Source organism: Gossypium raimondii, chromosome 7 (assembly GCF_025698545.1).
Source record: "Gossypium raimondii isolate GPD5lz chromosome 7, ASM2569854v1, whole genome shotgun sequence".
Classification (NCBI taxonomy): Eukaryota; Viridiplantae; Streptophyta; class Magnoliopsida; order Malvales; family Malvaceae; genus Gossypium; species Gossypium raimondii.
In genome coordinates this window covers 50,339,912-50,351,624 of record NC_068571.1, presented here as the reverse complement: position 1 = coordinate 50,351,624, position 11,713 = coordinate 50,339,912, and the positions used below count along the sequence as shown (strand labels likewise).

General features: G+C 33.7%; 1 protein-coding gene across 8 annotated transcripts; it reads right to left on the bottom strand.

Annotated features, from left to right (window-relative positions):
• On the bottom strand, positions 1–9,702 carry LOC105770467 (PX domain-containing protein EREL1). Of its 8 annotated transcripts, XM_012592010.2 has the most exons (11): positions 9,180–9,701; positions 5,008–5,118; positions 4,555–4,653; positions 4,270–4,356; positions 3,401–3,509; positions 2,679–3,206; positions 2,410–2,582; positions 1,759–1,923; positions 1,036–1,278; positions 698–916; positions 1–418 (listed from the first exon to the last, which is right to left on the bottom strand). In XM_012592010.2, exons 1-11 carry the CDS (start codon positions 9,270–9,272, stop codon positions 197–199), a joined length of 2,049 nt encoding a protein of 682 aa, XP_012447464.1. In that variant the 5' UTR covers positions 9,273–9,701; the 3' UTR covers positions 1–196. The 8 variants fall into 8 exon arrangements, with proteins under 8 accessions (XP_012447464.1, XP_012447398.1, XP_012447246.1 ...); XM_012591944.2 differs by having other exon boundaries at positions 2,410–3,206; positions 4,555–4,645; positions 5,008–5,152; positions 9,180–9,702; XM_012591792.2 differs by having other exon boundaries at positions 2,410–3,206; positions 5,008–5,152.
• Between the last annotated feature and the right edge of the window lie 2,011 nt (positions 9,703–11,713).

The following is an 11,713-nucleotide window of genomic DNA, read 5'->3' as shown; positions in this document are numbered from 1 at the left end:
TGTCATAAAAGGGCATCTTCTCATCATCACTGATATACATGTAACCGCAAAATTCACAACTATAATTGTTAAGATCATGCAATAAAAGCAGCATGCGATTGATTACTGGGAACTGTATTGGAGATTGTGGGGGGCTTGGCTTATCATACTCTATAGTATCAGAGAACTACAATATTCAAACACCATTTCAACTTTTCTAAGATTTTTCTAATTCCTTGTCATTATTCTTTGACATGATGTCACATTTGAGCCTATGCTGTAGTTGAGAATTCACCTGCTTTCTTAATTTAGCATTGTCGGTGAAGATGTCTGCTATGATCTTCCTTAACTCATCATCTATTCTATTATCGTAGTGGTTGTCATGTACATTATCGGTATCCCCAATGGCACTGCTATCTTCCTTCGCTAATAGTTGCACCTAAATCATATTATGCAGGAAAAAGATTAGCTAAAGGCAAAGGACAGGGAAGATGAAACAATAAAACAATGGAACATTATATTACAAAGTTGCCAAAAAGCAAGGGGCAGGGTAGGGAAGAAAGAATGAGAGATAGAGAGGACAAAAGTTCGGAATCCATTTTATGGTTTATAAGCCTTTCATTTTCTATTCAATATTTCCAATAAAAATGAATATCTAAAGATCAAATCAAGGGGCAATAATTTTCACAATGCTGGAAATAGCCAAAAAGCAAGGTACCTCTGCAAGTAGGACAGTGATTTTATCATCAGATTTAGTCAACAAATCCAATGCTTCTTCAACTAAGGAAGAATCCTTGATTAAATTTTCATCATCAACTATGGACAAATTCACATTGCACTCAAGAAGACGATTGTGAAGAAGTTGGCATTCATTTAGCAGCTTTTCTCTAGCAGTTCTTACATGCTTGCTGATTTGTCTTTCGTGCTCTAGTTGTACCTGCAAAATCCAAGGACTAAATCCATTAGCGACGATTTGCTTTGACCACATTGAATGTAAAAATCTCAGTAAATTTGGGGAGCGGGGTGTTCTGGAAATGCTTTAGTACAGACAATTACCTCCACCTCAGATATCTTTGATAGTGATTGATCAACCTCCTGCTTCAGTTCTTTTTCAGATTTCCTAAGAGACTTGACCTCTTTAACAAGAACTTTAATTTCGGCTTTTGATTTAGTCTCTAGCTCTTCATATTGCTTTGAGATAATGTTCAGCTGCTCCTTACTAGCATTTAACTCTTGCAACATTGCATCTTCCTCCTTAGCAGCAGAATGATTAGTTGTTTCTGTTATTTGCATCTCATCCTGTCTCAAGTTTTATTTTTATCAGTGAATACTAAAACATCGGCAAGTATATTTTACTTTAAGGGGCAAAGAAATTGCCTCAAAATGCATGTTAGGCACTCAAAAAGGATTTGCAATGCTTGTCCAAGGGAAAGCAATGACGGTTAACTTTTCAAACAAATTTCTCAAGTAACAGCAGAAAACTTCAACAATCAGGTTCTATAACATTCCTATCTAGAGATTAGTTTGGTTTTATCCTGTGGGGTGAGAGGCAGAGGGCTGGAGATAGACGTTTAATGGAAATAAGACATTAAACATTTAGAGACATATAATCACTAATTTTAAGCACTTCCACTCCATGCATAATTTATAAGGCTATGTTCATCATCTACCTTAATTGACAAAAATATCTGCACAAAGCACCAATATCATGCATGTGCACTAGTGTGGCAGTTATAAAGAAAAACATATTTCAAGATTAAAAGGAGTCAAATGCTTTACCTGTTTAGGATTCAAATTCAACTCCATTTCCAATAATTTACGCCGAAGTTCTGCCATTTCCCACTGCATTTGAGTAAACCTTTCTCTTTCAATCAGGAGAGCTTGCTGCAAGTTCTCTTTACTTTTCTGTTTGGTGCTTTCAAGTTCCACTTCCAAATCCTTAACCTGAGAATCTCCAATATGTTAATTAAACTCAAATTGCTAATATTTTACTAAGAAGAAAGCTAATTCAACCTCTATTGCAATATAAAGCACCCAAAGACAAAAACCATTTAAAAACAGAATTAAAAAAGCTATATAGGATTCTGGTCAAAATTTGTTGGAAAGGACACAGGTCTGAAAATCCTTGACCAAAAAGGGGCAAAAAATAAATTAAAAAAAAAAACTGACCCATAAGAAAAAGAACTATAAAAAATTTCTGTTTTGCACGCACAATTCATCTAAATGTAGATAAAATAGAACACATTATTGAAAGAAAAAAGTGACCAATATAGTGAAATATCAAAAGTCAGCATCAAAACTATATACTGTCACTGCAAATAACCCCCTGAATAATGAGAATATCCAAATTGCATTGATACTAAACAATTTATATTATGATAACTTCCAAAATCGAAATCTCAAAAGCCACATTGAACTGCTTCTACAAACCTTTGTTGTAAGATAACCTTTCACAGCTATTTCTTGATTTAGTCTTGCTATAAGATCCTCCATGTCAGTTTTTGCAGTGAATAGTCCCTGCTGCATTGTCAAAAGAAACCTGTTCATCTTGTGACGCTGATCCAATGGAAGAACAATTTGTGTAGCACCAGAAAACTGCAAATCTGATTTTCCAAGAGTTCCCATGGTACTCAATACTTCAGAAGTTCCAGGAAGGTCACAAGATGAATTTGGAATTCTAAAGTTGCACATATCACTACCTCTCAAAGAAGTTACATCACTCCCAACACTTTCAGTTGATAGCTTTCGAGCATGACCAGCCGCCTTAGCAGGCTCTGGTTCGGAAAAGAGTTCCAATCCATCAGTGCCATGAAATGAAGCTCTAGAGCCATTTCCATTATAAGTATCTTTCTCCAAAGTTTTATTGATGTTTCTGTTATGTGTTTTATGCCTAGGAAAATCTTCTAGCTGCTCCAAAATTGTCTGTCCCATAGATAGTCCCTCATCAATGTTGGACATACCATACTTCACAAAATTTTCTATTGATCCTGACAAATCTTCATCCAATGTCAGATCTCCCAAACCAATGTCAGAGCTGTTTTCTCTCCCTAACCTAGGTGACCCAAGCTCAGATGTCTCATAAGCAGTATCACTGCCATAATCTGACGTCACTGATGAACAACCAGCAATATGAGATGTGTTTGAACTGGGATGAATCTCATTTGATGAAATTGTGCTATTTCCAGCAACATTCGGTTCTGAGGAGCATTTATTTACCTCTTGGAATGCTGAAAAGAATATATAATATGTAAAAAGTCCAAGTTCATGATAAAATTAATCTCGATCATAGATAGACTACATATCTTCTAATAGACATCCACTATTGCTTGGATTCTATCAGAAATCCACTTTTACAGGAAAATTGTAGAAGATAAGATAACTACATCTTAAAGTCCTGTTAATGAAGTAGAATTGGACATACCAGATCTTGCAGCAGCTTCTAGTTCAAGAAAGGACGCAACTGTGACACTTCTCGACAAATCAAAGTCAGATAACAGCTTTGTCATCCACTCCTCCAATGAATACCTTCTCTGCAACAAAACTAAGACTTTTGAGGACATTAGTCACTCAGATAATAGACATGACAAACATTTAATCAGAAGCTTCCCTTTTTTCTCTCTCTTTGTTTTTTTCCCAAACATACCAACTCGCATCGCATAAACAGTTAATTGCTACTGTTGCAACTTAACAATAGGCTCCTTTAGCTATCTATAATTCTTGAAGTTCAAGTTTTTTGTTAAAGAAAAAAGGTTTGTCAAATAAAAACTGTAGTTCAATACCAAGTTTGTATGTCTGTATAGAAAACATATGATTTGAACCTTGGAAATCAATAGTGGTGATTTCCATTTTCAGGATTCTTTTAGTTACATCAGACAACTGAAGGAAAACACCTTTATGGGCTTCAGTTCTGAATTATGCAGTGCCAAGTTACGTAGAGAACTTTGACATGCTTCAATCAATATAGCCTATCACAAAGACATGCCCCAATTTGCGCAAACTGTTTCTAGGACAAAATAGTGCAGGGAAAATGTCCATAAAAAACTAAGTTTTGTGGCAAAGATCTGAGAAGTTCTAAGTTTGCTATCAAGGATGCATTGTATTAGCAACTATAAGGGGAAGCCAAAAAGCTAGTACTGATCATCAGAGAAGAAAACAATGGCAAATGAAATATTGTTATGGCACATTTTCCAGATGATAAAGAGAAAGAAGACACTACAGAAATTCTATTAAAACCATAAAAAATTAAAACACACACACACACACACCCAAAATGAAAAGCATATTGCCTACCTCTTCCAACAAAACCCTGCTTTTCATACGCAACAATCCCTTGGGTGGTGCAGGGGGAAGACTTTTCTTGGGAAATGCCGTTTTTAGCTGTAGACAGAAGTCAAATAACAATATAAGCGGTGAGGTCCCAAATGAAATGTATTTGAATATTTTAGTCTGAATGCATATCATCTGTATCCATAGTTCTGCTCAAGCAATTATGTCATAACAATCAGCTTCAGTTACATAACATTACACTCTACATATGGAGTTCTTGCTGCAACTAAAGCAAATTCCAGGACTTACTTCAGTAAATAGCTTCAAAAAATCATTAAATCTTCTTAATACTCCACGTGTGGTTGTAACGCCCTCTGGTGACTGTAACCCAACCTGTACCCTGTAAAACTGCCCCCCTAAGAATGTTAACAGAGAACTGTGAAAATTATATTAGTATGACTAAGATGACTATATCTATATGACTGATGATTACGAAAAAATGCCAGTGTGTCAGTTTAAAAAATGAAATTAACTCTTAGAGTATTAGATTGCCAACATAGAGAATTTAAGCCCCTTTACATGTTGAAAGTTTTCTGATTTGTAATATAACAATCCATTAGAAAAGTATTAGATTTTTTTAATAAATAGAAATGTACTAGGTAGAGTTTTGTATTATGAAAGAGAATTCAACATATAAGAATATTACAAACTACAAAGCAGAATAGGATTACATCTATCATAGGCATAGACAATGGTGGTTACCACAACAGGATCTGAATCTCTTGCTTTGGGAAGGACAACCCAAGATGGTATTGTAACAGAGTAACTCCATCCTGTTTGAGGATCATGTGGCCAAACAGTTTCCCTCCCATTCTGCACGTATATGTATAATGAGTACAGGCTCTTACTACAAGAATCAGAAAATAAACGAAGGAAAAGAAAATCATTTCTTTTTTCCTGCTAAAAAGAACCATAAACAATGGTATTGAAAATGCATCAAAATCAATCCTTATTTTAAGATGATTTCTAGATCCTTGCTCGAGTTCTCAGATCATCCTGCTTAACCAAAAAAACTAATGCAATTCAACTTGATGCAGAAGCTTAATTTTATAATATTTCATTTTATTATTTCAGTTTTATTTTATAATATTTATTTTATGTATTAGATATATTTTGGGCAGCTAATATTATTAGTTATCATTAGGTTTAAATCTACGTTTAGGATTGAAACTTTTATAACATTACTTGCAAGAAAGAAAGCCTATATAAATAAGTTGTAAGCTTTACAGCCAACATTGTTATTCTTACTATTTTCTTTGAATTAATATAAAGAAACTAGAGATTTTCAATAACCCCAAATTTTCTAGAGTTCCAACTTCTTTCTTACTCGTTTGTTCTACCCTAATTCTTTCTATTATTGCTATTTTCTCCCCTAAACCATATCGACTAGAGTTTGCTTTTAACCCATGGTTGGACAAATTAGAGATTGAGAAAGAGGAAGTCTGTCAAGAAACAAGATTGGCTGAAATACAACATGGTTGTTTCCACAAGAACAAGTGCGATGCAGAAGCTTAAAATTAAAAATAAATATATTTTATTATTTCAGTTTATTTTATTTAAAGTATTAGATTTGTTTTTTTGACAGCTTGGATTATTATTACTTGGGGATTAAGTATAGGATTGTTAATTAATTTTTTTGCAAGAAAGCCTAGAAACTTTACTTGCAAGAAAGAAATCCTATATGTTGTAGGCGTTACAGCCATAATTATTATTCTGATTATTTCCTTTGAATTAATAGAAAAACTAGAGGTTTTCTATAACCTAAGTTTTCTAGAGTTCCATCTTTCCTATTCGTTTGTTTAGCCCTAATTCTTTTTAATTGCTACTGTTTTCTTCCCCAATCCACATCAAAGTAGGAACCCAAATGGAGATTCTGGAAGCTACCCACAGCCAGTTTGACATACCTAAAGGTAGCCTTGCTGATAAATCTAATTTGATGAGGAAGAAAACCCCTTTCATGATATTGGACCTGCAAACTGTGCAATACAAGGTGGACAGGAGGAATGGTTATTGTGTACCCTAGAATTAAATGAGGATTGAATCAGAGTTGAAGTTGTTGATTTTTTTGGAAAGATGTATACGGAAGAGCAAGACTATGATTTGTTAGATCCTATTTATGATGAGTATCCGAAGAAATTGAGGAAGAATCCTTGATTGCTCGTGATGTGTTGGCAACAACAACTAAAGAGGGAAAGGAGACTAGCATTGTGGTAGATGCACTTAGCTGATAATCTTCACTATAAAGGCGTTGAGTGCTCAAGTGAAGGGTTTTGAAGAAGTCAGGGATCAATAGGAAACTGACTCATATTTTGGCCCAAACATATTTGAGAGTCCTAAGATGTTCAGCATGACCCTTTGTGAAGCCAAATCAGTTATTGAAATAGATGCTCCATTGAGTGATGATCAGGACCCTAGCCAACATTCTAAAAAGAAGTGTTATCTTTGCCATACCCAACATAAAATCTAAGAGATTGAAGTATTCTTTAAAGAATATCCTCAACTGGATGATAAGCCTTGTATGATATTCCTACGGCTACAAATCATATTCTTGCAGAAATACCTTGGCTGAATGATATTCTTGATCGACTGATTCTATAGAGTTTTTAATGATTGATTTGAAGAGTGGTTACCACCATAATAGATTGAGAATTGTTGATGAATGGAAGACAACTTTTAAGACTACAGATGGCTTTTATAAATGGTTAGAAATGCCAAGCACATCTAATGTGGATCATGAGTGCGGTAGGCAGACAACTAGACACTGCAAAACAGTATGAAGCTGTTGTAATAGCTACTTTAAATATTGTAATTTTCTCTGAAACCTACTCAACAAAAACTGAAGCTGGGGAACCTGCCGGGAGTGAGAGCAGGAATACTCCTACTGCTCATATATCAAAAAAGACACTGGTTGAGGTAGACAAGAAAAATTTTGACAATAAATCATGTTAGCACAACAGCAAATGGAAAAGCTGTTTCAGCTTGTGACGTTCCAAAAGAAGAAAGAAAAAGTATATGTTACTGAACTTGGTGCAAAGGAACTAGAGAACAATGGATCTATTGTGGTTACGACCTCTGTTCAGAGAGCTAATTCTTTGAAACCTGAGTACAAAAACCCATATTGGCTTAGAGAATGTTGCAAGTTCAAAAGAGACTCCAAACGAAAATTAATTACAGAGAATAAAATGGAGGCTGATAGTACATGCTCTCAGAATGCTGGTAATAAGAACAATGTTTCTCAAGGACCTCTTGCTTATGCTGGTGATCAAACAGATTCTAGCGTTCAACATGACTTTACCAATCCAATGAAACTACCTCGAATTGCTGAGAGGGGTAAAACCAACTTACGGTCTGGTTTTAAAGAATATCCAAAAGCTGATATTGTTGGTAATAATTCTAGAATGGTCCTATCTTTTGCGGGTATGGTGGAAACTTCTATTGATGATTTTGAAACCAAAGAAGGAAGTCGTAGAATGATTGATATACTGTCTGGAATTGAGGTGGAGCCTTCTTTGAAAGGATCTCCTAGAACTTCCCATGGAAATAGAAGTACTGATCTTAAGGATATTCTTGCAGAAACATTGGTTTGTAATCGATCTGCTGCTTATTTGAGTGACATAACCTTTGACAAGTCAGACATGCTTTTTATGACTATGAAGTATTTTATAGTGGTTGTTTCTAAAGGTTCCAAAGCTTCAGAAAACTCGAACAGTCTCGGATCTAGTTCTTTGGTGGCTGACATGAAATTTACTTATTTTGCTACCAATCAAAATTGTGGAAATCAGAAAAGGAGTGGAGACCATTATGCAACTAACATCCTGAAATTGAAGGTTAATGATCCCTCTCTTTGTGTGGCACATATTGATGAAGTTGAAGAAAGGGAAGAAAGGGAAGGTGGATGAGTTCAGAAAGTTTACGATTCTGTAGTGGTTAAAGGTGCTGATAATCTTGACCAGGAAATCTATCGAATTAAGTTGCTTAAGAAAGCAAAGTTAGGAGAAAGAAAACCTGAAAAACAGACTCATTCTTTAATTTTTACCAATGCAGAAGTTTTTCAAACCAGTGATATGAATCAGGAAAACAACATGAAGAATTGCCTAAAAAGAGCTGATCTAGAAAATTATGCGGACATGGTGGAAGTTGTCTCACTGGAGTTGAGTTTTCCAAGTCAGGGAGAATGACGCAGGAGCTTAATTTTATAATATTTTATTTTATTATTTCAGTTTATTTTATAGTATTTAGTTTAAGTATTGGATATATTTTGGGGAGCTAAGATTATTAGTTATCTTAAGGTCTAAATCTAGGTATGGATTAAAACTTTATTTGCAAGAAAGCTTAGTAACTTTACTTGCAAGAAAGAAAGCTTATATAAAGAAGTTGTAAGCTTTACAGCCAACATTGTTATTCTTTTTATTTTCTTTGAATTAATATAAAAAGCTAAAGGTTTTCTATAGCCCTCGAGTTTTCTAGATTTCCAACTTTCTTACTCATTTGTTCAGCCCTAATTCTTTATATTGCAGCTGTTTTCTCCCCTAAACCACATCACAGCTGAATGTACTTATAAATCAATAGAAGGTCTCATATTGACACTGAAACTTGGGGAGCAAAATAACCTAAATTCTAAAGTTGACTAGATTGATGTATTAAAAAAGCAGGTTAAAGCAATAAACGCACTGTCTTTTCCATTTAAGATCAAGGTAAACTAAGTTACTGAAACAATCTAGCAACCAAGTCGTTGCAAAATTGATCAACTTTCTGTTTTCTCGATCCACCATATGATCACTCAAAACACTATTGAGCGCTAATTCAGATTCCAAACTAAATTCAAATAAGGAAAAAAAAAAGGAAAGAGGGATAAATTTGGAGGGAAAGCTGACCCATTTACGAGGGGGCGGACTCCAATCCATCCCGAGAGGCAGCGGCGAAGTCCCATCGTGCCTATGCTTCGGTGGACTCCGTCTCTGCATCATCTATTTCTCTTTTTTCTATTATTCACTGCGGAAACGACGCCGATCTCTCTCTCGTGGAACCGAAATAGAACATTAAAATCAAGGGGCGAAGAGCTTTAGGGTTTAACTGATCGGATCAGAGGGAGGAAAGTAGGCAAGTTAGGCATTTGGCGTGGAAATTCAATGATCAGAGACCGATTTCGCCTCTTTTTTTTTTCTCTATTATTATCAGTAATAACAATTCGGAGTTGAAAAAGAAAAGAAGAAGAAGAAGATAGAGCGCATTTTAAAAGCGAAAAGAAAGGAGTGGGCTAAATTGAGCCGTGAGCGTAGCGTATCATCTGAAAACCTTGCTTCTATATTCCGAAGGTGTCTTCTTCTGCCTCTTTTTGGTCGTCTCTCACAAGTCCTGGTCCTGGATGCCAAAATTTCCGTCCCATACCTTTCTATTCTTTTCTTTATTTAATTTATTCAATCATTATTTTTGCAGGTTTTTCAGTTTATTTTATTTTATATTATTTTATAAATTTCGGGACACTTGTGAACGGTCTTACCTAATTCTCTTGTTCTGCCTTGCATTAAATTTCACGCCAAAGACGATATCGGAAAGGATTGTAATACAACCACGATATTAATATTTTTATTCAGAATTTTAACATTTTTATTTTAAAAAAATTAAATAAAAATCTTAAGATTTAAGATAAAATTATTAAAAATTGATAATATTCTTATTTCATACAATCTTTTCTCGTAAAAATATATATATTTTATCTATTCAAAACAAACACTTATCGATTGTGTTGGGATAACAAACATTTGTTTAGGCTAGCCTAAGTGCAATTCAAAGTTGACATTTTTTTACTTTGATATTCATGGTGTGTTAATCAAAAAATAATCCTCGACTCATAAATAGGAGGATAATGTACTCCAGTGTACTCGAACTCGCACCCTTTATATTGGTAATAATATTCATATCAATCAAACTAATACTCAATCTACTGTTACCATTTTTAATTTTAGAACCAAAACAATTTAATCTTTTAGGCTTATAAAGCATAATCTTGGATGTAGGCAGCCATGTGTTGTGCATGATTGGGCTTCAGTTTTCACTAAACCCATGACATTCAACACATTGGTATTGCTTTCACTCACATTCATTATTTTTCATACCTATTATTTCCCCATAAATCATATGTTTTAAAAGTATTGATTAGTAGATTGAAAATTAATGGATGAAAGGATATTGGATAGGATCTCAATCCTTGATCCATTGGTCTTGCCACTATTAGATCTAATTGAAGTTGTAGTAGTGTAAAAATTAACCAAGGAAACCAGTTAGGGTGAAGTCAAACAATATATTCTTGGGGACTTATATGACAATTTGTCATAACTAGGGGTCAAGGCCCTGCTTCCTTTGGTTACGCTCTTGAGAAATCAATCAAAGATTTGTGATAGTAAAATTAAGTTCGACATTTTTTATTAAATGATATAATTGTAATTTTAGTCCCTTTCAAATATTAATAATTTGATTTAATCTTTTTTTTATTTTTTGTTAAATGAATTTTTTTTCTTTTTTAGCTACTTTCAAATATTAAAAATTTTATTTAAGTTAGTTTAATAAAAAAATTAACTTCAATTCCATTTTCTTTTAATTTTATTTCGATTTCGTCTAGAGGTGTTCATGGTCACACTTTATGTTTATCCAAGCTCGACTTAGCCCGAAATACAGGCTTTAAATCTTGCCTAAGTCCACCAATTTTATTTTAAAAAAATTGAAACATATATCTTTATTATTTATATATATTTTATTAAAATTTTATACATAGTCATCTCAACATTTTTTAAATGCATACTATAAATTTAATTTTTTTATATGTAATGAATTTTATAATATAAGACATTACAAACTTAAAAAAAAGATCGAATCAGATCTTTGAATGTTCAAATTCAAGTCCAATCTATATTTTAAACAAGTTTAATTTTTTTGTCTAAACTCATTCTATGAACCTAATATTTTTATCCAAACATTTCAAATTTTCTAAAAAAACCTTCAAATTGAGATGAATAAATTCGACAAACAGAGTGGAAGAGATCAGACAAGTAAATCATGAAGGTCACGTTTGTTTCAACAATGTCTGCATGCAGAGAAAGAGAGTCGGTTGTTTTAATTAGAAGGACAAGACGTCAATACCCCTCCCATGTCTCCTCTACCTTTGCCAAATTAGATTTTTCACTCTGCATCTACATTCATATATGTCTGTCTCAATTATACTAAAACATGTGTGTCTTAATTTCTTAAATAAGCAATGTTTTTACCCTTTATGTCCTATAGTTTTATTTGTATCATGTTACTATCATATAGTTTTACTTTCTAATTGCACTCTTATTAACATGTATTTATCATTATTGTATGTAACTAGGGCTGACAGTTCCTGCTCCTTTCTAAAATAATTTTTTTTATT